At 58.0% G+C, this 25664-nt stretch overlaps 1 protein-coding gene across 2 annotated transcripts; it reads left to right on the top strand.

Moving 5' to 3' along the window:
- Window positions 1-15: 15 nt before the first annotated feature.
- SETD1B (SET domain containing 1B, histone lysine methyltransferase) lies at window positions 16-25664 on the top strand. 2 transcript variants are annotated; one of them, XM_078435841.2, is made up of 17 exons: window positions 16-608; window positions 1117-1304; window positions 1550-1648; window positions 2282-2552; window positions 4632-4744; window positions 5623-6861; window positions 10393-11220; window positions 11606-11867; window positions 11946-12310; window positions 12404-12509; window positions 13306-13806; window positions 15152-16411; window positions 17276-17442; window positions 19727-19858; window positions 19944-20063; window positions 20142-20279; window positions 22939-25664. In XM_078435841.2, the coding sequence occupies exons 2-17, from the start codon at window positions 1131-1133 to the stop codon at window positions 23110-23112; spliced, it is 5949 nt and encodes a 1982-aa protein (XP_078291967.1). In that variant the 5' UTR covers window positions 16-608; window positions 1117-1130; the 3' UTR covers window positions 23113-25664. The 2 variants fall into 2 exon arrangements, with proteins under 2 accessions (XP_078291967.1, XP_078291969.1); XM_078435843.2 differs by lacking the exon at window positions 16-608 and adding an exon at window positions 661-1002.

Genomic DNA, 25664 nt, shown 5'->3' with positions numbered 1-25664 from the left:
GCCCACCTCCGGTCTTGGCAGTTTGGAAACAGTTTTGGAGGCCCCAGGCGCACGCCGCGGCCGCCGCGGCTCGGAGGGTAGCCCCAGCCGCGGGAGGTAGAGCCCGGGGAGACCCCCCCCTCCCCCGCCAGCCAAGCCCCCCACCTAAGTCCCAGCAGAATAAATAAATTAAAAGGCCTTCCCCCGGGGAGGGGGGAGGCAGTGTGGGAGCGCGCGAGTGAGGGGTGGGGGGCCGCTGGGGCCCGGGGCTTTGGCGGCGCAGCTGCCGCCGCCGGGAGAGTGCCTGGGGAAGCGGCGAGGAAGGAGAGGGGAGGAGGAAGAGGAGGAGGAGGAGGAAGAGGAGGAGGGTGAGCGCTCGGGTCGGGCTCCTTAGCGGTGTATTGTGGGATGTGCGGCTACTGGGAGCCGAGCCTCCGCCGCCAGCCGCCTCCCGGGCAGCAGCAGCAGCAGCAGCAGCAGCGGCGGCGGCGGCAGCAGCTCCGGGCCCGGCAGCCGCGGCGGCGGCGCCCCCCCCTCCCGGCCCCCCGTCCGGCCGCCCCGGCCTCGGCTCCCGCGGGGGACACCATGTACTGGCTGGCGGCGCAGGGAGGCCGGCGCCCGGCGGGGATGTAAGCGCGGCTCGGGGAGGGAGAGGCCGCGGTCGGCAGCCGGGCGGCCCGAGCCCCCGGCCCCGGCCCCGGCCCGGGCTCCGGCCGAGCGGGCGGGCGGGCGGGCGGGCGGCGCCAGGCCTGCCGCGAGCCCAGCGCGCGAGCCGGGCCGAGCGAGCGAGCGAGCGCCACGCCGGGCGGCCGGGAGGCAGGACGGGCACCATGGGCCGGAGCCCGCGTCCTCCGGACGCCCCGGGCCCCGCCAGCACGCACCGGGGGCCCCCGGGAGCCCCTCGCTGCCGCCCCGAGACGGTGGCCGAGCGGGCGGGCGCCTAATTCTCCCGGAAGGGTTATTCTCTCGCTCTATTCTTATTTTGGGGGGAGCCAGCGAGACAGCTCCTTTTGGGGCGCGCTGGTAAGGTGGGAGGGGGTGGGGGCTGGACGATTTGATTCTTTCGCGTGTGTGTAGAAGCGGCGGCCGCCGCCGCCGCCGCCGCGGCGGAGACGACAACAACTTGCTCGTTTTCAGGTTGGGTTAACGGCATGGAGAACAGTCACCCCCCCCACCACCACCACCAGCAGCCCCCGCCGCAGCCCGGCCCTTCGGGCGAGAGGAGGAACCACCATTGGAGAAGTTACAAGTTGATGATTGACCCAGCTCTGAAAAAGGGGCATCATAAACTGTACCGCTACGATGGGCAGCATTTCAGCCTGGCGGTGAGTAGCCGGCGCGCCTCCCCGCCGCCCCCACCCACCACCAGCCGTGCCCGGGGCGGAGGGAAAGGGGTCCGAGCTGCCCAGGGACCCCCCCTTCCGACCACCGGGCCAACTGTCAGCCGGGTCCCCAGTCCTGGAGTTTGACAAGTGCCTGGAGAAGGGGGGGGGGGGGCGTCTGCCTCTGCCCCTGGGGAGTGGGACCAGCCCTCCCATTCCGCCCCGCCCCCCCCCATTCCTCCCCACAGATGTCCAGCAACCGCCCGGTGGAAATTGTCGAAGATCCCCGGGTCGTTGGGATCTGGACCAAAAACAAGGAGCTGGAGTTGTCGGTGCCCAAATTCAAGGTAGGACCCCTCCCCCCCCCCCCCCCGACCCCACGGTGTCTCCCCGCCTCCCCAGTCCCCGAGTTCGAAAATAACGCCAGTTCTGCCGGAGCCTAGGCTGGTTCTGAGTTCCCGCCGTCCATGGCCAGGGAAGTTTTGGCGGGGAGGGGGAGATGGCAGCGAGAGGGGTGTCCTCTCTCAGCTACTGTAAACAGAATAACATTCAGTGAAACTGTAATCAAGGATCTGATACAGTGTCCTGCCGGCCCAGCTGGGGGCTCCGGGTCCCCACCTGGCTCCTGCTAGCCCCCGCGGCTTGGCCTAGGGACCCACCCCCCTTCTCAGTCTTGTGGCTTAAGAGGGGACAACTTCATAGACCAAGGGTTCGCCCCTGACCCGGCTGCAGGGAGAGGAGGCCAGAATGGGGGGGTGGGGAAAGAGAAACTGTTTCTTTTTCCCCTTTCCTTTCGAACCCAGAGGACTTCCACGTTCCAAACGATTTAATCCTCCGCTTCCCGGGCCCGCCCGCGTGCATTTTTTTTTTTAAATTATTTTTTAACCTTCATTGTTTTCATCGGGCACGCGAGTGGGGAATGTTGTGTTTCCCTTCGGTTTCAATGTTCTCCAAACTCCCTTCCCCCTCGTCCCTGCCAGATCGATGAGTTCTACGTGGGCCCGGTGCCTCCGAAGCAGGTGACATTTGCCAAGCTGAATGATAACATCCGAGAAAACTTCCTGAGGGACATGTGCAAGAAGTATGGGGAGGTGGAGGAGGTGGAGATTTTGTACAACCCTAAGACCAAGAAGCACTTGGGCATTGCCAAGGTGGTCTTTGCCACGGTCAGGGGAGCCAAAGAGGCGGTTCAGCACCTGCATAGCACTTCGGTCATGGGCAATATCATCCACGTGGAGCTGGACACTAAAGGTGAGTGGAGACCCACTTGGGACAAACTGCGATGGAGGGGCAGTGAGACCTGTCACTACGACTCCTTTCCCTCCCAGAGCCCCTCTTGCAGTGTTAGGGACCCCCCCCCCCAGCAGCCCTTTTTTTTTTTTTTTTTTTGCCCCCTCCTGAGGATAGAGTCACATGGAGCTAAATGTGTTGTCTGTTGCTAGGAGACAGGCTATAATTTACCAAATGTGCTGTCCTTGGCTACTGCATGTACCCCTAGGGACCACCCAGAGGCTTCCCCACCACTGACACCCCTGCGGGCCCCTCCTGGAGCCCTAGTGGCCTGGGTTTAGGCAGTCTCCAGTGTTGCCATCTGTGTTAGGGGAAGAGGCAGGGTTTGTTTATTTGTGGGAGCTGAGAGGGAGCCACTAGAATGCCTTTAAATACATATAGAGTAGGTCCTTCAACTAAAAAGGGAATCCTCCAAGGATCCAGGGTCCCCCCCCCCCCTCCCCCATGCTGCCCCTTCCTTCTGGAGTGGGAACCAATCTGGGCTCAGAGTGTGGTTTCATTGATAATGTTCTGATAGAGCTGGGCGGGCTGCTGTGGGTGCTCAAGGGTTGACACTGTGCCTTCCCTCCTCTCTCTTAAAGAGACAGCAGCACCTCCCATGCGCCGGGAATCCCGCTATGTGCTCACTCTGAGCTCACTGCTGGCAGAGTGGGGCTGGGGAAGTCACCCTTCCTTCCTTCCATTCCTGGGAGGCTTCTTCTCGACCGGATGGAGGGGCTTGCAAGACTCTAGGGCATCCCCCAAAGTTTGCCTGTGGCCTCTCTAGGGAAGTTCCCGCCCATATGAAAGAAGGTGCTGGGTGCCCCAGGACCAACCTGCCCTGTGACTGGGCAGGCACTGTTGGGTCCGGTGCTTCTTGAGGTTTTCTGGGAGACACTGTCTGGGAAGGCTTAGGTGGCCAGCTTCCAGGAGTTTTGTGAGCATGGTGTTTAGAGGCAAATGTCACACCAAACCCAAACAGGAAAATCTAAACCTTTCTTGTGCTTTCAACGATGAATACATATTGACTAGGTCTCTAAGACCTTGCTGGGGGCTGTGGAGGGATGCTGGAACTGGGTGGGCACCGTTATCCCACAAACTCTTGCCAAGCCCATATCTAGTTCTGAGTTTCCTCAGGGCACAAGCCTGGGTTCCTGTCTCTGTCAGGGGAGTACAGACCCTTCAAACTCTACACATCCCTTGTGTGGCTGCAGTCTCATTTCTCCCTGAGAACTGAATGTGGAACCTTCTTCCCTGTCACATGCCCATTTTAAGGAGCAGCCAGCTCTTCCCAAAATTTCATTTCTGAAAAAAAGGAAGAAAAAAAAAAAAGTGGGAGGCCCTCAGAGACTGCCAACTAACTTTGTATTTCAAGAAAGAGACCAGCAAAGTGTAAAGTGTAGCTCAAGGAATGTGCCTCCTTTGCATATGTAAGCAGCTGCCTCAGAGGGCTCTATAAATATCAATAATCTGGGGCCCCAGGGTCTATAGAGGCCTCCCTCTGCTGATGGGGGAGGGTTACCAGACAGGGCCCAGTGGGACCAGCCCGGCAGAGCTGGGGAGGCCTGGTCAGCCAGGTCAGCGGAGGAGGCCCATGGAGGTCACAGTAACGTGGTACTAGACTGTGTTTTACAAACTCTGCTGGTCACCTGGCCTCAGATAGTTAACAATAAAGTGAACTGTCACCTCTGTGTCACAGGGTCTCTCCACCTGCTGCAGGCTCTGGCTGTTAAGTGGGAAAATCTGACTCTTTTTTCAGGTGCTATGGCTCAAGTGACAGGGAGAGGCTCTGTGTTGGGGGTGGTGTTTCTGTTTTGGGGGGAGTCCCGGCCCCACAGAGGATTAAATTCTGAATCTTAGGGTCAGAAGTATCATACAGGTGAGCAGCTTGGTTGAACAGATCGGACTCCTCAGTGAGGTACAGAGAGGTGGTTCCCCGGTCAGGGTCACAAAGCTTCTCAGGCTTGGGGGTCTCAGGCGCCAGGGGCCCATAAGCCAACCTGTGGGGTCTGCCCCATCCTGGAGCCTCCCTCAATCCTCCCTCCCTTGCCCTTCCCACAGGGGAAACCCGCATGCGGTTCTACGAACTGTTGGTCACGGGCCGATACACACCCCAGACCCTCCCAGTGGGTGAGCTGGACGCTGTCTCTCCAATCGTGAATGAGACCCTGCAGGTGGGTTTATTACCATCCAGTACCCTCCCCCCCACATACTCACACTCATCACCGGCCTCTGATGGGCCCTTCGCCCCCATTCACCATCTCTAGCGTCGGACGCCCGAGCCTAGGAGGCAGAGGAGCCTGGCCTTGTCCAGCCTGGGATTCCCACAGACCCACAGCCTACTTAGGGCTTCGTGTTAATGCTGAAACATTGCTGTGTCTGATGTCCTGGGCACTGCTCTAGCCCTGCCCCCAGAAAGCAGACCTCAGTGGTCCCCATTCCCAGAGCGAGACTGACGTGACTCCTTACCCAACCACTGCCTCCTACCTAGGCCACCCTCACACAGGGAGATTCTCAATCCAACCCTTCCCTGGCATCAACTCACCTACCCTCGGGAGTAGCTTTTCCACAACGCAGCCTTCACTGACTTGCTGGTCGGCTAGGTTATTCGTTAGGCACTTTTACCGTGTCACACGACTTAACTCCTAAAACATTGGGAGACCAGAGGGAACAGGACCCTTGGCCACCCCCTCACTCCCCAAACTATAGTTCTCCCTGCTGGAAGATCCTTGATTTCTGACAGTCTGAGACGGGAAGGAAATCCCAGTTTAAATCAAGACGTCAGGATCTTCTCTTCTCTCTGCTTTAAGGATTAGAAAAAACCCTCAAGGTTCTTTGGGGATAGCTGGCTATCCTATGATTAGAGAAAAGTTAGGACAATCCAGAAGCTCCTCTTCGATCTCCTACCCCCCCCCGCTTCTTCCACCATGCAGCAGTTCTAGAGTGGCCAGCTTGGCTCTGAGATCCCCGGAGTGTAGAGGGAAAACAGCCCCCATCCATTGCATGCAGCCCCCTCCAGCAACCTCACTTGTCTCTCCCTCTCTCTCTCTAGCTGTCAGATGCTCTGAAGCGCCTCAAGGACGGTAGTCTGTCTGCAGGCTGTGGCTCCGGCTCCTCCTCGGTCACCCCCAATAGTGGTGGGACACCCTTCTCCCAGGACACGGCGTACTCCAGCAGCCGCCTGGACACCCCCAACTCCTACGGACAGGGCACACCGCTCACGCCACGTCTGGGCACCCCCTTCTCGCAGGACTCCAGCTACTCCAGCCGCCAGCCCACACCCTCCTACCTCTTCAGCCAGGACCCCACGGTGACCTTCAAAGCCCGGCGCCACGAAAGCAAGTTCACAGACGCCTACAACCGCCGCCACGAGCATCATTATGTCCACAACTCCTGTGCGGTCACCGCAGTGGCCGGGGCCCCAGCTGCCTTCAGGGGCTCCGTGGACCTCCCGTTTGGGGCAGTCAGCAGCAGTGGGGGCAGCAGTGGCCCTCCATTCAAGGCCCAACCACAGGATTCGGCCACGTTCGCCCACACTCCACCGCCTGCCCAAGCAACCCCCGCTCCTGGAGTCACGTTCAAGTCGGCTTTCTCTCCGTATCAGACCCCTGTGCCCCCTTTTCCCCCACCCCCTGAGGAGCCCACCACCGCAACCACCTTTGGGGCCCGTGAGAGTGGGGAATTCCGGAGAGCACCTGTGCCCCCACCCCTGCCACCCACCGAACCCCTGACCAAGGAGAAGCCAGGCACACCGCCCGGCCCACCGCCCCCTGATGCCAACAGCATGGAGCTGGGTGGCCGGCCGACCTTTGGCTGGAGCCCTGAGCCTTGTGACAGTCCAGGCACACCTACGCTGGAGTCCTCACCTGCGGGGCTGGAGAAGCCCCACGACAGCCTGGACTCACGCATAGAGATGCTGCTGAAGGAACAGCGCACCAAGCTGCCCTTCCTTCGAGAGCAGGACTCGGATACGGAGCTGCAGATGGAGGGCAGCCCCATCTCCTCCTCCTCCTCCCAGCTCTCCCCACTGGCCCCCTTTGGCACCAACTCCCAGCCAGGCTTTCGAGGCCCCACGCCACCCTCCTCACGCCCCTCCAGCACCGGCCTGGAGGATATCAGCCCCACGCCGCTACCCGACTCAGACGAGGATGATGAGCTTGACCTGGGCGTGGGGCCCCGCCCCCCTCCGGAGCCAGGCCCCCCGGACCCTACTGGTCTTCTGGGCCAGACAACTGAGGTAGCCTTGGACCTGGCTGGAGACAGGACCCCAACCTCAGAGAAGATGGATGAGGTACCACCATGTCTGTCCACCTCTGTCTTGGATTGGTTTTGTCTATCTTGTGTCTCCCTTTCCTCCTTTGAAACGTTATCCCCTCAGGACAATTAGCTAAAACACAGAAGTAACAGGGTTAGGGCAGCTAAAATAACCGGTCAAATACAGAGAATAAAAAGCGAACGCAAAAAGCACCAGGAGCTGTGACTGAGCAGCTGCTTTGGCTCTGAGCAACCTAGCAGCCATAGAGAGAAGGGAAACATGACCTAGTTCTGTTGCTCTCCTGTTAGGTATGGGAAGTTAAGACTTTTCCTAGGGATCAATTCTGACTTGAGCTTCTTTGGTAGGAGTTTGCCGAGACCCCAGATAGTATGGACTATGGTAATGGTTCTGGATCCCCTTGTCTGTTGGGTCGCCTGAGGGTGATCAGGGCTGATCCTGACACTCAGGCATATTTGGGGGGAGGGATTAGCCAGAGCATTCTGCTAGGCTAGGCCGGATGGGAGCTCTGGAGCACTGTCTTCTAGAACCTGGTGCCCTCTGAAGAGAGGAAGCCATGGTGGGCAGGGAGGGCATTGAATTTTCCCTTAGCTTTTCCTCTGTTTCCAGGAGTCGGGACTTAAGGGTTAGCCTAGGGGGAAGGCCACAGCCAGAAACAGGCAAAACTGACCATTCTCCAGCCTCTCCTCAGCCATAGATCTTTATCTGGGGTCTTATTACCCAAATCTCCAGCCTCTGGGTTGGGGTGGGGGCTGCTGTGTGCTACAATCCCTTGGAGGGACAGATTAGGTCATCTTCCTTGGCCCTGCTCCTCCCCACTCCTGGTCCAGGCACCTGTCCTGGTCCTCCTGAAGACCTGTGTTGGAACCTGCGCGCCCAGCGGGCATGAGCAGCCAGGGGCTTAGACAGAGCTCTGTGCCCTTGTGGGCGGCAGGAGGGAGGGTCCCCCCTTCCCAGGCCCTTTGATTAGGCAGGTTTGGCTGCCTCGGGGAGGAACAGAGAGGAACTTGGCCTGCCCTGGAGGGGACTGCAGGTGGCCGGGGCTCCAGGGGGCCTCCAGGCAGTTCTGGGGAAGTGGTTTCTGGTGCCAAGGGGTCCGGGCAGGAGGAGTTAACAGGTGTGCAGAGGTGGGGGGCTGGCAGCCCTGCCATCTTCTCTTCCCTTCCTCTCTGCTGCCTGGGCTTGGGGGATGTTTACCATGCTGACAGAATGGTCCGGGACTGGGAATCCCAGGGTAGACGGAGGGACTGGGCTCTCCCACCATGTCACTGTAGGGAAGCGGGAGACTGAAGCCGAAGAGAGATGGGGTCCGGATGCCCCTAGATCTTAGCGGTAGGAAGACCAAAGTACAGAGAACCTCCAGGCTGGCCCTCGGGAGCCCCCTGCCGGCAGCCTGGAGAGCAGCACCCGGACTCCTCCAGACTGAACCTGGAGGGAGTCCCAGCTAGGTCAGGCTGAAGACTCCGGAGACAGAGCAGGGGCACCACTGAGGGAGATTCCCTTTCTTCACAGAGGCTGGTGGTTAAAAGTTCAGGCTCCAGTCCGTGAGCCTGGAAACCCAGCTCTGTCGCTTACTGGTTATGTGACCTTGGGTAAGGCACTTTCCTTCTCTGAGTCTCAGTTTCATCGCCTGTGAAATGGGACGGTGAAAGTACCTGCCTCACACGGTCTTCGGCTTAACTGAGGGGCCCGCAAGGGAAGCTCCCGGCACCGCGCACGGGCTGGTGCTGAGCCGTGTGCGCTCGGCTAGTTCCCGCTGGTTCTCACCCCCACGCCCGGGCGCCGGAGGGGCGGAGGGAGGGGCAGGGCCGAGGGCTGGAGCGCAGGATCCCCGGTCTCCTTGTGATTGGCTGGCCGCGATGCCGGGTTAACCCTCTATGTGCTGCGCTCGCCTCGCTGGGCGCTGTCCGGGACTGATCTCCCGGGCGCTGTCCCGGAGTATCTGGCTGAGCCTGCCAGTCCCTCCTGCTGCATGTGCGTGCGGACCTTTAGAGAGAGAGAGAGAGAGAGAGAGAGAGAGAGAGAGAGAGAGTGTGTGTGTGTGTGTGTGTGTGTGTGTGTGTAGTGGGGGTCTAGCAAAATCCTGAGCTTCCTACTGCTGCTGAAAGTTTAGTATTCCCCTTCTCCCCGCGGGCGCTCCCCCCCATTTCCCTTTGAGGACTCCCTCACCTGAAGATCTGACCTCTGACCTTACAGCCTGTACAGACAGCACCCCCTCAGCCTTCAAATGCATTCCCTGTCTGTGGCAGCCTACAAACGCTCTTGTCACCTTACCGAGATCTTCTAGGGCAGGGCCTGAGCCACCTTCTCACCTCTTGTCCGGACACAAAAGCCTGGGGGTGACGGAACTCTCCTCTCCCCACCCCTGCTCTGCCTTCTCACTCCAACCCTACCAGGTACACCCCAATGCCTCCTTCCAGTTCCAGGCCTGTGTCCCAATGTAAAGGGGCCCTTGCCCATTTCGGAGCTGGGGTCATCCTTGGCTTCCCCACTGTTTGCCTGGTACAGTGAGTGTTCCTGGATTCCATTCGGCAGGCATCCTGAGCTTGAGTCCCAGCCTTATTTCTGACCGGCTGTGCCTCCTGGGCCAGTGGCTTTTGGCTCTGTTTCCTCACTTGTCAGAAGGGATTGGAGTAGAGCCCCACCTTGCAAGGCTACAGTGCTGATGTGAAACAAGGTGTTGTGCAGTTTCAAGACCAGATGAAAGATTAACTAAGGAAAATAAAAAGACATACCTCCTATTTATGCAGCCTTAAAACTGCTAACCCTCCTTGCTCAAATGTCGCCCTTGCCACCGGGCCCTCCTTGCAGCAGTGAGGACAGCAGGCTGACTGGGAGCCTAACTGGTTTGAATCCTGACTCCATCTCTTATTGGCTCTGTGGCCTTGGGCAAGTTACTTAAGCTTTCTGTGCTCCAATTTCCTTGGTAAAAGAACGGCCTTAGAAAGATACCGAGCACGTAGGAAGCACCATAGAAGTGTTAATTGTTAGTATTCTCTGATTACAAATTGAAATAGAATCTCTCAAGCTGACATGGAATCTGTTTCCCTCTTTACACCCTGTCCCCCTCCCCAGCTTTCTTTTCCTCCAAGGTGGGCTCTATATTTCTCCTCTTCATCCTGGTTTTCCTGTGTCTCTTCCCTCTAGAAACTTAGCTCCACAAGAGCAAGAATTGTGTCTGTCTTGTTCAATGCTGTGTCCCCAGCACCTAGGACAGTGCCTGGCACACAGCAGGTGCTAAGCAAGTGTTTACTGGATGAATGAATGAATGAATGAATGAATCCTCGTAAACCAACTGGCAGGTATTAAGATGCCCATAATGCAAATGGGAAAACTGAGGCTTAGCAAGGTTAAGTGACTCCCCAAAGCCACATGGTCCCAAAGCCACATGGTCCAGAAGGGAGGGGACTAGGACCCAAACTGCAGAATCCGTGTTGCTCATTAGTCTTGCAAAGGGCTTCTCGAGCTTTCTGGTGTTTGGAAGGGGCTCTAGGAGCCAGCTTGGCCTCCCAGGCGCAGCCTCACCACTCTCCCCGGCTCTCCCCACAGGGCCAGCAGTCCTCGGGCGAGGACATGGAAATCTCGGACGATGAGATGCCCTCAGCCCCCATCACCAGCGCCGACTGCCCCAAACCCATGGTGGTGACCCCAGGGGCGGCAGCTGTGGCAGCCCCCTCTGTGCTGGCTCCGACGCTGCCGCTGCCCCCACCCCCCGGCTTCCCGCCGCTGCCCCCACCCCCGCCGCCGCCCCCACCACAGCCAGGCTTCCCCATGCCCCCGCCTCTGCCGCCTCCCCCGCCCCCCCCGCCCCCCGCCCACCCAGCTGTGACGGTGCCCCCCCCACCCCTGCCAGCGCCCCCCCCTGGTGTCCCGCCCCCACCCATCCTACCACCGCTGCCGCCCTTCCCTCCAGGGCTGTTTCCCGTGATGCAGGTGGACATGAGCCACGTGCTGGGTGGCCAGTGGGGCGGCATGCCCATGTCCTTCCAGATGCAAACGCAGATGCTGAGCCGTCTGATGACTGGCCAGGGCGCCTGCCCCTACCCGCCCTTCATGGCCGCTGCTGCCGCAGCCGCCTCAGCCGGGCTGCAGTTTGTCAACCTGCCGCCCTACCGGGGCCCGTTCTCCCTGAGCAACAGCGGACCGGGCCGCGGGCAGCCCTGGCCACCGCTACCCAAGTTCGACCCGTCAGTGCCGCCACCAGGCTACGTGCCACGCCAGGAGGACCCACACAAGGCCACTGTGGATGGCGTCCTGCTGGTGGTGCTCAAAGAGCTGAAGGCCATCATGAAGCGTGACCTGAACCGCAAGATGGTGGAGGTGGTGGCTTTCCGCGCCTTTGACGAGTGGTGGGACAAGAAGGAGCGGATGGCCAAGGTAGGCAACGAGTGCGGGGTGCCCCCGGGCGGCCGGCAGGCACGCTCTCTTCCCCTGAGGGACACTGATCCCCATAACCCCCAAGTAGGAAAGCGTGAGTGTTACCTTCTAAAGCTTGTGTGTCCATGACGCGGACGTGTCCTTGCCGCATGTAGCCTGCTCTGCAGGCGAGGAGGTTGAAGTTCAGTGAGACGGAGTTGGGCGCCGGGAATGTCTGGCAGGCACGAAGCCCAGCCGACTTGGTGGGAAGGAAGTGCCAGTTACCGTGTGGCTGTCGCTGTTGAGGGAAGGCAGGCTGCTTAGGGAGGGCCACCCACTGGGGAGGTGGGGGTCCACCGGCAGCACCGTAACCATGGTGACAGTCCCCTCCTCTCTCACACCCCAGGCCTCTCTGACCCCGGTGAAGTCAGGCGAGCACAAGGACGAGGACAGGCCAAAGCCCAAGGACCGCATCGCCTCGTGCCTGCTGGAGTCGTGGGGCAAGGGCGAGGGCCTGGGCTATGAGGGCCTCGGCCTGGGCATCGGGCTGCGCGGGGCCATCCGCCTGCCCTCCTTCAAGGTCAAGAGGAAGGAGCCGCCAGACACAGCCTCTTCTGGTGACCAGAAGCGCCTGCGGCCCTCAACCTCTGTGGACGAAGAAGATGAAGGTATGTGCGCCCCCTCACGTGGCGCTGGGCTCTCCCGTGTTTCCCCAGCCCAGTTCGGACACCCCTCTCTCCCCTCAGAGTCAGAGCGAGAACGGGACCGGGATATGGCGGACGCCCCTTGTGAGCTTGCCAAGCGGGACCCCAAGGGCGTGGGCGTGCGGCGCCGGCCAGCCCGGCCGCTGGAGCTGGACAGTGGCGGGGAGGAGGATGAGAAGGAGTCACTGTCGGTGTCCTCATCGTCATCGGCGTCCTCATCCTCGGGCTCCTCCACGACCTCACCCTCATCCTCGGCCTCTGACAAGGAGGAGCGGGAAAGCACTGAGGAGGAAGAGGAGGGGGAGGAGGAGGAGGAGGAGGATGAAGAGGAGGAGGAGGAGGAGGAGGAGGAGGAAGGCCCCAGGAGCCAGGTCTCCTCTTCCTCGACCTCATCCACATCAGATAAGGTACCTTCGGGTTGGGGAGGCCTGGGGTGCTGGGCCAGGTGAGGGGGGCCCTTCTGCTCAGCCTGACCTCCCCTCTCCCTCCCCCTCCCCCAGGATGATGACGCTGAAGACAGCGATGAGCAGGAGGAGTCTGAGAATGAGGACGAGGACATAGCCCTGTCAGAGGCGAGTGAGAAGGAAGAAGGGGACTCGGACGGAGGTGAGCGGTGTGGGCCCAGGCACCTGGTCTGCCCCAGGGCCCCTGTGCAGAGACCAGAGCCCGAGCAACTTTCAGCAGTACTTTTGGGGCAAGATTTCTTGTCTTTGAAACGTGAGCTCATTAAAACACGCACAGGACTCGCCCTACGATTCCATTTGTACGCAATGTCCAGAACAGGTCCCTCCACAGAGACAGAAAGTAAGCTAGTAGTTGCTTGGGTCTGGGGATGGGAGGCTGGAGGGGCAAGAGCTATAGGTGTTGGGTCTCTTCTTGAGCTCATGAGAGTGTTTTGGAACTAGAGATAGTTGTAATGTACTAAATACCACTGACTTATTCACTTTAAAATGGTTCGTTTTATGCTACGCGGATTTCACCTCCGTTTTTTTTTTTTAATTTATTATTTTTTTTTAATGTTTATTTATTTTTGAGACAGAGAGAGACAGAGCATGAACGGGGGAGGGTCAGAGAGAGAGGGAGACACAGAATCCGAAGCAGGCTCCAGGCTCTGAGCTGTCAGCACAGAGCCCGACGCGGGGCTCGAACTCACAGACTGTGAGATCATGACCTGAGCCGAGGTCAGATGCTTAACCGACTGAGCCACCCAGGCGCCCCTCGCCTCCGTTTTTTTTAAATGCTGACTAGTTAACACACAGGCGCCCCCCCCCCCCGCCCCGAGATATCAGGGCCACGTTCAGCCTGGGTGCCATCAGTCTGAGATGTTTGGGGAAGCATCTAGCCGGAGCGCACAGCAGACGCTGAAGGGCTCATGCCTGTGTCCCCTGTGTCCCCTGCCCAGAGGAGACGGTGAGCATCGCCACGTCCAAGGCAGGAGCCGGGTCCTCCAGCGAGAGTTCTGAGTCTTCTGAGTTCGAATCAAGCTCTGAGTCCTCATCGTCATCCTCAGAGGATGAAGAGGAGCTGGTGGCAAGGGAGGAGGAGGAGGAGGAAGAGGAGGAAGAGGAGGAGCAGGAGGAGGAGACCGCAGCAGCAGACGAGAGTATGGCTCCTGCTGCTCCCGATGAGGACTTTGAGGAGGATGTGGCCACGGGGGCACCTGTGACAGAGTCCTCGGTCACGGAAGGGGAGGTGGACATCGAGGCTGAGGACGGAGCTCCCGAGGAGCGGACTTCCGTGCTGGAAGAGCCCCCCTTGCCTGTGTGTGTCGAAGAGCTCGCAGGCTGCAAGGAGCCCTCGGAGGAACCGGGCCTGAAGCAAGAAGGGGCCAGGTTGCTGTCTCCAGAGCCCCCTGCTGGAGAGACGGAGGCCCGGCCCCCCCCTTCCCCGGAGCCCGCCCCAGGTAACACCTGCAGCCCACAGCCCGTTCCCCCACCTCCCCACCTTCTCCCCTCCCCCCCCCACCCCGGTTGAGGTGGTGGGGATGGAGGCAGGATGTCCTCACCGGCAGAATGAGCCCAGGCTCCTTTGGGTAATTCGTGTAACCTTCCCAAGCTTCAGTTTCCCCATCTGTAATGTGGGATCAGTGGTATGTCCCCCATGAGGTCGTGCGGGAGGGCAGAGTGAGATGACATAATGTGCCAGCACGGAGCCTGGCACCCAGCCACAGCTTCAGATAGCTGCCTGAGAGAACTAACTGCTCCTGTCACCGTTCCTCAGTGCCACATTTCCCCACCGTTTGCTCCTTGGACCATTAGTCCTATGAGATGCTCTCAGAAAGGTGTGGCAGGGGTGGGGAGCAGGTGTATATGGTCATTTTAGTGACAGGCAGGTGGGGGAGGCTGGGCCAGGTGAGAAGGGCCATGGACACAGCATTCTCTGCCACCTTGGTGGAGCCGTAGAAAGCATATTAAAGGCTGTAACATACTGTCCAGTGGAACTTTCTGCCGTGATAGAAACGTTCTTTATCTGCTCTCTCCAATATCATAGCCATTAAATACAATGTTGCTAAGAGCACTTGAAATGTGGCAAGTGCCTACTGCTGAGCTGAATTTGTAATGTTATTTAATTAACTTAAACTTATGTAGCCACCGTGTGGTCAGTTCAATCCTCGAATACATCCTTCGGGAAAGAAACCTATTATACTTTGTTTAATTCTGTATTGTTTGGCTACAGAACCTCAGGTCTTTGAATATTGCCATAGGTATGTATTAAGCCTATGTTGTGTCCCCAGTACTGTTTCAGGCACTGACAATACAACAGTGGCCAAACAGACAAAAGTATCTGCCTTCATGGAGCTTACATTCGAAGACAGGGTGATAAATGACAGTAGATAAGCTAGAAAATATATGACGATGGAGATAAATGCTGGGAGAAAGACACTGACAAGTCCTGCAGAAAAGGGACTTGTTGAATTTTATTCAATAGCAGAGACCATTTTCTGGATCCATGGGACGTTCCCTGTTCACAAGAACACCATTCTAAGGACGTAATGCCAAAGGCTAAGAACCATATCTCCTACGTCTTTAGCTTATCAAGCACCCACTGTGTGCCAGACATTGGGCTGGGCACTAAGAAGCCTTGAGTGGTTTAGTTGTGGGGGGACGGTCCCCACACTCACAGAATGCCAGGGGGCCCAGAGGGGTGTGAGGTCGGGTATCAAGCACAGAGTAGGGCAGCATAAATAGGGCACCACGAGATGTTTGACTCCAGTAATAACGGTCCGGTTTCTGCCCACCTCTCTGCAGAGGATGACCTGGAAGTGGCGCCCGAGTCCCCTACGCTGCTCTCCTTACCACTGCAGCCGCCATTGCCACCCCCTCGACCGCCCCGGCCGCCTAGCCCACCGCCAGAGCCCGAGACCCCAGAGCCCCCACACCCACCCGTCCCTCTGGAGCCGCCTCCCGAGGAGCAGCCCCCGCGTACTCCGGGTCTCTGTGGCAGCCTGGCCAAGTCACAGAGCACAGAGACGGTGCCGGCCACGCCAAATGGGGAGCCCCCGCTGTCAGGGGGTAGCAGTGGCCTGTCACTGAGCTCCCCGCAGGTGCCCGGCAGCCCCTTCTCCTACCCATCCCAGTCCCCCAGCTTGAGCAGCGGGGGCCTCCCGAGGACACCCGGTCGGGACTTCACCTTCACGCCCACCTTCCCTGAGCCCGGGGGACCTCTGCTCCTGCCTGTCTGTCCCCTCCCAGCTGGCCGGCGCGATGAGCGGTCCGGCCCCCTGACCTCCCCGGTGCTCCTGGAGACGGGTCTGCCTCTCCCCCTGCCCCTGCCCTTGCCCCTGCCCCTGGCATTGCCCGTCCCTGTCCTGCGGGCCCAGACGCGGGCCCCCACCCAGCTGCCGCCCCTGCTGCCTGCGCCCCTGGCCCCCTGCCCACCCCCTATCAAGAGGAAGCCGGGCAGGCCCCGGCGATCCCCGCCGGCTGTGCTCTCCTTGGACGGGCCCTTGGTCCGGCCGTCAGGGGGGGCCACCCTCGGCAGAGACCTCCTGCTCCTGCCAGGCCAGCCACAGACCCCTGTCTTCCCCAGCACCCACGACCCCCGGGCCGTGACCCTGGACTTCCGGAACGCGGGGATCCCGGCCCCCCCTCCTCCTCTGCCCCCCCAGCCTCCTCCGCCCCCACCTCCACCCCCTGTTGAGCCTACCAAGCTGCCCTTTAAGGAGCTAGAGAACCAGTGGCCCTCCGAGGCCATCCCTCCAGGCCCCCGTGGGCGCGATGAGGTCACCGAGGAGTTCATGGACCTGGCCAAGGTTCGGGGGCCCTGGCGCCGGCCGCCTAAAAAACGCCACGAGGACCTGGTGGCCTCAGCCTCGCCCGAGCTCTCACCGCCGCAGCCCCTCTTCCGGCCCCGGTCGGAGTTTGAGGAGATGACCATCCTGTACGACATCTGGAACGGTGGCATCGACGAGGAGGACATCCGCTTCCTGTGTGTCACTTACGAGCGGCTGCTGCAGCAGGACAATGGCATGGACTGGCTCAACGACACACTCTGGGTCTACCATCCCTATATCCTAGACGCGGTGGGGTCCTTGCCCGCCTCTCTGGGCCCCGTCTCCCACGACACCCACGACGGCAGTCGCCCGACTCCCCGCCACCTACTGAGTGGCGTCTGCTGGCACCGTGCCAGGCTCCATGTGGAGTCCTCACTGGCACCTTTAAAACACCTTTTCTGTGCCAGGCCCGTCTCACCCCCAGAGTTAGCGGGTCTCGGGGCCAGACGTAGCGGCGGGATCGCACCACGTCAGAGCAGCAGAGGCTGACGGAGGGCCAACTCCTCCTGGCCCCCCCATCACCTAATTTGATCTTCCCAACAGGTCAGTGAGGTGGGAGCTATTATTCCCATTTCACTTATGTGGAAACCAAGGCTCAGAGAGGTTAAGCGACCTGCCCAAAGTCGCACAGCTATGACATAGCAGAGCTGGGATTTGAACCCAGGCAACTCTGGTTCCAGAGTCTGGGCTCTTAACCATGATGCTAATCCTGATAGTTGTGTTACCAGCACAGACAGAACTATCAAGTTGGAGCTGTCTTTATACCCCTTATACCAAACTAGTTTACTGAGCACTTCCTCTGTTCCAGGAAGTCTGCTAAGCACCTGAACGTGTATAATCATTCAGAGAAGCCTTGTTATTGCCCCAGTGCGCAGGTGGGAAACCGAGGCAGGAAGCAGATAAGAAATACACCCAGGACCGTGCAGTCAGGTACCCCTGACAAGAGTTCTGACCCTCAGTGGAGGTGGTGTAGGTGTGGGGGGTGGAACCTCCTGGAAATTAGCCTGAGGGTAGAGAGGCCAGGCCCAGTGGGGCTGTCTCTGGAAGGACTGGGAGGGGCTTTTCAAGAATGTCCATGTGGCCCTTGACCCACACCCACCCACCAGCCTCTCTTCAGCTAAGAAAAAGAAACGGGACGATGGCATCCGTGAGCACGTGACGGGCTGTGCCCGCAGCGAGGGTTTCTACACCATCGACAAGAAGGACAAGCTCAGATACCTCAACAGCAGCCGCGCCAGCACCGATGAGCCCCCGACAGACACCCAGGTACTGCCCTCAGGTGCCTGGACACTGGAGCCTCTCAGGCTGCCGTGGGTGGGGACCTTCTGGAGGGGGGCGTACCAGGCGGCATGAGGGGTTGTGGGGTCAGAGGGGCTGGCACAGGGGGCATTAGGCGTTAATTCACCCGGGTACCCTGGTTGGAAAGGTGAGGCGAGGCTGGGAAGTGGGAGCCTCTGAGATTTTCATCAGGGATGTGAGCAGAGTGGAGTTGGGTTTCCAGAAGTTTCCTTCTCTCCTCTTTAAATTCAGCAAACGTCTCCTGAGCGCCTGCTGTGTTCCAGGCACTGTTCTGGGTCTACAGCAGTGAACAAAACAAAATCCTTTCCCTCACAGAACTTCCATTTTAGCGGGGAGGTGGGAAATGATCAAGCGAACAAATAAACATAGAATTCCAGGTGGGGAAAACAGGAGAGGAGGTTAGGGACTGGGGAGTCAGAGGGGTCACAGAAGGTGACAGTTGAGCCAGACCTGAATGAAGTGAAGAAATGAGCCACGTGAATAGCTGGGAGAGACCACAGAGAAGTAGAAAAAGGCTTCAAGAAAAAGTTCAAACAGGAGGGGAGCCCGGCTGGCTCAAGTCAGTAGAGCGTGCAGTTCTTGATCTCGGGGTTTTGAGTTCAAGCCCCATGTTAGGCGTAGAGCCTACTTTATTAAAAAAATAATAATAAATGAAGGTTAGGGGCCTGGATGGCTCACTCAGTCGGTTAGGCGTCCGACTTCGGCTCAGGTCATGATCTCCTGGCTCGTGGGTTTGAGTCCCGCATCAGGCTCTGTGTTGATAGCTCGGAGCCTGGAGCCTGCTTCGGATTCTGGGTCTCCCTCTTTCTCTGCCCCTCCCCTGCTCATGCTCTGTCTGTCTCTCTCTCTCAAAAATAAATAAACATTAAAAAAAAAAAAACCACGTTCTTTTAAAGTTAAAACAGGAGGGGGGATGGGGTGCCTGCATGGCTTAGTTGAACATCTGACTCTTGGTCTCAGCTCAGGTCTTGATCTCCGGGTCATGACTTCAAGCCCTGCATTGGGCTCCACGCTGGGCATGAAGCCTACTTCAAAACAAAACAAGACAGGAGAGGGGGTCACTAAGTCTGGAAGTCATGCTTTTCAAGAATGACTTGAAGTCATGCACAGAGTGAACAGGATGTGCAAAGGCCCTGAGGTGGGGGGGGGGGGGTGGGTGCGGATCTCAGTGGCGTGAGAAAGGAAAGGAAAGACTAGCTGAGACCAGAGACAGAACAACAAGTCCTCAGGGCCCTGGAGGCTGTGGTGATGAGGTTAGATTTGTATTCTGTGTGTGACAGCCACATGAGGGCTTCCAGAGAGAGGGTGAGGGTGACGTGGCTCGGCCCATGATTTTCAAAGCTTACGCTGGCTGCTGTGTGAAGAGTTGACCCCAAGGGTCCACAGGGGAGACCGTGCACAGCTGCTACATTTCCCAGTCCAGACATTTGGGTAGGTTCAACTTGATTTGCTGTGAGAAAAAAGTGGATGTTTTTGAAAGAATAGCAGGAACAGTGGGATATCGGGAAGCCAAAAGGACAGCACTGGGGGCTGGATTGGCTGGAGGAGACCAAGGACCTGGCTGGGATGCAGCTGGGTCTGGCTTGGGGAACCAGGGAGCTGGATGCCAAGCTCTGAGGTGGGAAGCTTGCGTTTTGGGGTTTGTGGAACATCCAGGGAGTGAGGTCTTTTAGGCAGTTCGATATACGGGTGCAGTAGAGAACTTGGGGCAGGGGAGAGACTTCCAGTCATCGGGATGGAAATGTTCATGGGAGGTCACGGCAAGGAAGAGCTCACCCAGGGAGAGGGCGTGAGGGCAGGAGGGCAGAGGACGAGGGTGGCCGAGGGAAGGAAGAGAAGGAAGGGTGCCAAGGAAAGAGCCATGATCTCGAAAGCCTGGGGAGGTCGGAGGGCCCGTGGTGAGAGCCACGGGGGACAGGGTGGAGGGACACGCACCATCTTGTCTCCCGGAAGTGGAGTTCTTTCCAAGTCTTCTAGCTGGGACAGGAAAGACGGCAAGTGTGAAGGAAAAGTTGTGTTGTTCTCTGACCGGAGGCCGTTGAGGACGTTCACATTCTGGCAGGAAGGACCAGGGAAGAGGAGAGGGGACAAGTAGGGATGGGACAGGCACGGCCAAGCCCAGAGCAAGGAGGCTGAGAAGGTGGGACGACAGGAACCCGGGGCTTAGGGTGTGATAGGGACCCCGGTCCCGGTGCCACGGTGAGCAGGGCGGTCCCACCCCTCCTGATCCGTCCCCCCGTCCCCCTCACAGGGCATGAGCATCCCGGCACAGCCACACGCCTCCACTCGGGCCGGCTCGGAGCGGCGTTCTGAACAGCGCCGCCTCCTGTCCTCCTTCACTGGCAGCTGTGACAGTGACCTGCTCAAGTTCAACCAGCTCAAGGTGAGGCCGGGCCCCACCCAGGGCCGCCGGGTGGCAGCGGGGCTGCGGCCAGGCCTTTCACCTCTCAGCCCCTTCCCTCCCCCAGTTCCGGAAGAAGAAGCTCAAATTCTGCAAGAGCCACATTCACGACTGGGGCCTGTTCGCCATGGAGCCCATCGCGGCCGACGAGATGGTCATTGAGTACGTGGGCCAGAACATCCGCCAGGTAGGCACCGCCCGGCAGGCTGGGAGCAGGGGTGGGAGCGGGCCGGGCCAGCCCCGACTGAGGCCTGCTCCCGGCCAGGTGATCGCGGACATGCGGGAAAAGCGTTATGAGGACGAGGGCATCGGCAGCAGCTACATGTTCCGGGTGGACCACGACACCATCATCGACGCCACCAAGTGCGGCAACTTCGCGCGCTTCATCAACCACAGCTGCAACGTGAGTGCCTGTCCGGGGGCCGCTGCTGCCCCTGCCGCTGTGCCCGAAGGACCCAGAAGCTTCTGGCACGGAACCGGCATGGCCTCCGTCCCAAGCTCTGGTTGCCCGAGGGTGATGGAGGCAGGGTGGGGGGGGGGAGGCCTCATTCATACACCGCGTTTTGCTCCCTTGAGCTTCAGTTTTCCCTTCCGCAAAACGGCATGACGAGACTCGAGGTGCTCTGAAAGTAGTCCCCCTCCGTTCACTCCGGAAGTAGTCCTCTCAGTTCACTCCGGAAGTAATCCGCTCAGTTCACTCCGGAAGTCGTCCCCTCAGTTCACTCCGGAAGTCGTCCCCTCAGTTCACTCCGGAAGTCGTCCGCTCAGTTCACTCCGGAAGTCGTCCCCTCAGTTCACTCCGGAAGTCGTCCCCTCAGTTCACTCCGGAAGTAGTCCGCTCAGTTCACGTTTACCCGGTTCCTCCTCCGTGCTGGCCTTTTGCTGTGCCGCCGGCCCTCCGAGGCCTTCGGTCCCGGGGCGGTGCTGTCCAGCAGAACTCTGTGAGCGGCACAGCATCCGTAGTGGCCACTGTTGTGGTACCGGCTGCCCGTGGGGTCGAGCACTTAAAATGTGGCCCCTGCCACTGAGGAACTGACTTTTGGTTTTTGGGTTTTTTTTAACTTATTTTTTAATGTTTGTTTATTTTTGAGAGAGACAGAGACAGAGTGCGAGCAGGGGAGGGGCAGAGAAAGAGAGGGAGACACAGAATCGGAAGCAGTCTCCAGGCTCTGAGCTGTCAGCACTGAGCTCCACGCAGGGCCCGAACCCGTGAACTGGGAGATCATGGCCTGAGCTGAAGTCAGACGCTCAACCGACTGAGCCACCCAGGCGCCCCCTGAGGAACTGAGTTTTTAATTTAATTGAGTTTAATTTTAACTTAGTCTCACGTGGCTAGTGGTGACAGTGGTGGATGGCACTGGTCCAGGGGGCAGTGAGTGTTGACAACAAGGGGGGTTCTCACGCCGAAGATAGGCACAGGGAGCTTCAAACAGGGGACAGGCTAGTTCCAGAGCAGATATGCCCAACTCTTGTTTCGATTCATGACCTTGCTACTTAGCAAGTGACTGTAGGCTAGTTAGTTAACGTCTCAGTGCCTCGGTTTCCTGATCTGTAAAACAGGGATGGTAATGGTCCCTCCTTGTAGGTTGTCGGGAGAACCAATGAATTCTCTCTCTCTTTTTTTAAATGTTCATCTATTTTTGAGAGAGAGAGAGAGAGAGAGAGACAGAGCTCGAGCAAGGGAGGGAGGGCAGAGAGGAAGAGGGAGACACAGAAACCGAAACAGGTGCCAGGCTCTGCGCTGTCAGCACAGATCCCAGTGCGGGGCTTGAACTCACAAACCGTGAGATCATGACCTGAGCCGAAGTCGGACGCTTAACTGACTGAGCCACCCAGGCGCCCCAATGAGTTCCCTTTGACACAGCGGACACAGCTAGCTCTCACGACTGTGACTGGAGCAACACTGGGGCCAGTAGGGACTTCCTCTTGCCTCCCTGTGGCACCTGAGGGTTAGGAGGGGATCACCCAGGTGGCAGTGAGTGGGGCAAGTGTTCCGTTCAATGAGGCCCTGAAGGGACAGCAAAGCGGACAGTAGGGATGGAGTAGGGGTTGAGAGGGCAGGTAAGAGAATGAGGTTGGCAGGCTTGGGGTGGCCAGATCACTCAGCCTTGCAGGCCAAGCTGAGAAGTTTCTCTAAAAGCCAAGCAAGCGGGCCACTGTCAGTTTTCGAGCCATGAGACCACTGGGTCTGCTCTTCCTTTGGGAAGATTTCCCTGGCTGCTGGGTCAGGAGTAGATTATCTCAGAGGACAGCGAGGTAGCGGGCGCTGCTGAGGTCCAGCCGAGTGATGAGAGAGACCTGGCTGGGGCTGCGGCAGTGGAGGTGAAGGGCAGTAGACAGAATCAGTAGGTCCTTTGGAGGGAGAACCCTCTGGGCACAGCAGTGGGCCAGAGCCAGCCTCGGTGTAAGAAGGAGGTGTGGGAGACAGCTGCTTGGGGGCCTGGGCGCCCTACAGTTGAGGTTTGAGCTTACTGAGTCAAAAACGTCTCCAGGAGCTGCCGAAGGCAGATAGCAAGCAGACACTTGGATTTCTGGGTCTGGAGCAGGGTCCAGCAATCCTTTTCTTTAAAAGGCCTGATAGTAAATATTTTTGGCTTTGTGGCCCAGACAATCTCTTAGCAACTCCTTAACTGCCATTGTAACAAAAGCAGCCTGTAGACAGTGTGTAAATGAATGGGTGTGGCTGTGTGCCAGGAAAACTCGACTTGCAGTAACAGGCAGCTGCCGGCCGGGGTTGGCTGACCCCTTCTCTGGAGCTCAGAAGTGAGGCCTGAGCTAGAAATACAAAAACTTGGAAGTCGCCTGTAGTGTAAATGGAAATCGCAGCCCTGGAGAATAATTTAGTATCATCACCATTGTCATCATTCTTATTTATTATCAGAGGCAAGGGTCCCTGTCACCCAGACAGGGGAGCCGGGGGCCTGGAGCAGGTGGCCAGTGGAAATTGGGGGCAAGAAGCAAGTCAGTCAGGCTTTGAGCATGGAGCGTGGTCGGGTTTGGGGGGCCCGGGTCGGGTACCTGGTGGGTCATCGGCTCACCCTCCCCTCCCGCCTCACCCACAGCCCAACTGCTATGCCAAGGTGATCACGGTGGAGTCGCAGAAGAAGATCGTCATCTACTCAAAGCAGCACATCAACGTCAATGAGGAGATCACCTACGACTACAAGTTCCCCATCGAGGACGTCAAGATCCCCTGCCTGTGCGGCTCCGAGAACTGCCGGGGGACCCTCAACTAGGCCCCGCACCGGCGCCCCGCAGAAGGCCGCCCGTGCTGCCCTGGGGCTCCCGCGCGTGGAGCCCCCGGCCCCCGGGGCCCAGCCCCACCTCCCACCCCCATTTCAGGTGCTGTCCCCTACCCAGCGGCCATGTCAGGGCCTGGCGCCCCCAACACTACCCCCGGAACCCAGCGCAGCTCCAGCCCCTCAGTGGGAAAGGGCTTCTGTGTCTCTCGGCCCATGTCTCTTTGGTTTTTTTAAAATGCTCCCTTCAGGATTTTTGTTCAACTCCAGCGTAAACTTCTCTCTGTCCGTGTCTCTCGCTCTCCATCTCTGTCTCTGTCCTTCTCTTTCCCGGTCAGCCTCTGTCCACGAATGCTGCTATGTTGTTTTGTCTTCTCTTTACTCTCTTCCTCGTCGTAAGAAAAGACATTTTAACCGTTGAAATGTGAAGGCAGAATCAGAGAGCGGGGACCCCCGGCGGGGGCTGCAGAGGCCTCGGTATGGTGGCGTGTCGGCCCGCGTCCCGGAACCCCCGGGCCAGGGTGCTGGGCCAGGTGCTGCAGAGAGGAGGGGGGTCAGCCCCAGGCTGTGACCTCAGAACACTACGCAAGGCCCCCTCTCTGCTGGCAGCGACTCAGTGAGGAGAAGACACCCCCCCCTTCTGTTCCTTCCCCAGCAGCCTGGGGGCGCCATTTCCCCTAGCAGACCCTGGTGGAGCCAAGCTGGTCCCAGGCAGGAATTTCCCCTCTGGGCTCTCCCTGCCACCCCACACCCTGCCACCCCCAGAATCTTGGGTTCAATGTTTACTTTCTCATTCGAATGCCAGCAATGAGGGAGCCTCCCGGAGGCCCCAGTGTGGGCGTGGGGGCACTGGGAAGGGTCCTGTCTACTCTCTCCTGCTCTCACCTCCCCCCAGGGCAGGAGGAGGGCCTCCCAGGGCAGGCGGGTCCCCTAGTCCCGCCACTTCGGGTCTCTGACCAGATGCGTGTGGCATTTTTTTTTTTTTTTTTTTTTTTTTTTTTGGTCTATAAGCTTCACCCGCTTGCCCCTGGCCCATACCCGAACTCACCCTGCCAGCAGCCCCCTCATCCCAAGGAGGCAAGAGCGTATTTATTTTCAGAGTGAGATTATTCTCCCAGAGAAAGGAAAATCTTGGAGAAGATTTTTAAAGCTCAGATCTAAGTCTGACAGTTTTTTGTTTTTTATTTTTTAACTCCTTTTACCCTCTTCCCCATCATCCTCTTCAGGGTTTATTTCCATAGATTTTTTTTTTTCTTGTGCGTGTATAAAATCAAAACGAAGGGAAGAAATAGGTTTTTGAAGTTCAGAACCAACTTCTGTATATAGGCTGCCATAAAGGACTTTTTCTCGGGAACATTGTTTCTTGTAGAAACATGTGGGGAGACTTTTTTGCTCATTTCTTTGTATTTCCAAAAATCTCTCTCTCTCTCTCTCTCTCTCTCTCTCTCTCTCTCTCTCTCTCTCTCTTTCTCACACACACACACACACACACACACACAAAAGCAAGTCCCTCGCACCCCAGAAAGCAGAGCAGGCATGTAAATAATTTCTGGAAAGTGACTGTTGTGACCAGGAGTCCTCACCAAGACGGGAGAGCTCCCAGCGGGGAAGCCCCCACCCTGCGGATGGATGCAGGCCCGGAGCCTCTGGTATCTCAGCTTGTGTCAAGCTTGTTATCATGTAAATTCTGTACAAAGAATTGTTATTTCTCTCTCTCTCTCTCTCTCTCTCTCTCTCTCTTTTTTTTTTGTCGTTGGTGGTTTTGTTGTGTTCTTTTTTTTTTTTTTTTTTTAATTTCTTTACCCCATGCCCTCTCTGTTTGAGATTGTGCCCACCAGTTTCAAGGTCGAGGTCGATGAAATCGGGGGCATTAAGACACAGAGGAGGGACCTGGGCACAGCGGTGACCTTCTCTTCCGTTTGCGGTTTTCTGCCTAATTGTGCAACTGAGGAAATATTTATTTTTCACATGAGGAAATGTGTAGTTTGTAGAGATGGTTGATTTAAGTTGCTTGTGCGGCCCCCAAGGGGCTGCCTTCATTCTCTCCCTTCTTCCCATAGAAGTGGAGGGGGATGTGAGGAAACCAGGCTTGGGGGCCACCCTCGTCCCTCACCCTGGCCTCACCTTGGCCAATGGGCCAGGGGCTGCACCCTCACCGGTACCCGGGAACCCCCCGCCCCACCCCAAAAATGGTTGGCCATATCCAGAAACGTGGCTCGTTTTTCTTTCGATGCCTTCATTTTCATTGAACAAATCTTTGCTTTTGAAAAGTTGGGGGTTCCTACTTTTTTTTTTTTTTTTTTATTTCTTGTCCCTCCCTCTCTGCCTCTCTCCTCCTGCAAAGAAGAGAACCCATAAGTTTTAGGGATGTTTGTGCATATAGACTCTGTCATCCGTATGTAACTTGTTTTGAAGAGAAGTGTTTCCGTTGTGGGTGTGTCTTGTTGTAAATATTTGTTCATATTTTTGTGAATTCAATACTATGTACCATTGTATTATAGTAACTTTTATAAAGCAAACCATAAATATACTGACTTTTCTTACAGATA

Source organism: Panthera onca, chromosome D3 (genome assembly GCF_046562875.1).
Source record: "Panthera onca isolate mPanOnc1 chromosome D3, mPanOnc1 haplotype 2, whole genome shotgun sequence".
NCBI classification, from domain to species: domain Eukaryota; kingdom Metazoa; phylum Chordata; class Mammalia; order Carnivora; family Felidae; genus Panthera; species Panthera onca.
The sequence above is the reverse complement of the archived record's forward strand: the minus strand, read 5'-3'. Positions and strand labels throughout refer to the sequence as shown.

Excerpts from the sequence above, each read along its gene's own strand:
- SETD1B (XM_078435841.2), top strand. The coding sequence starts at position 1,131 with ATGGAGAACAGTCACCCCCCCCACCACCACCACCAGCAGCCCCCGCCG. Across the intron at positions 4,745-5,622 it reads TCGTGAATGAGACCCTGCAG|CTGTCAGATGCTCTGAAGCG; the intron begins GTGGGTTTATTA and ends CTCTCTCTCTAG. Across the intron at positions 13,807-15,151 it reads TTCCCCGGAGCCCGCCCCAG|AGGATGACCTGGAAGTGGCG; the intron begins GTAACACCTGCA and ends ACCTCTCTGCAG.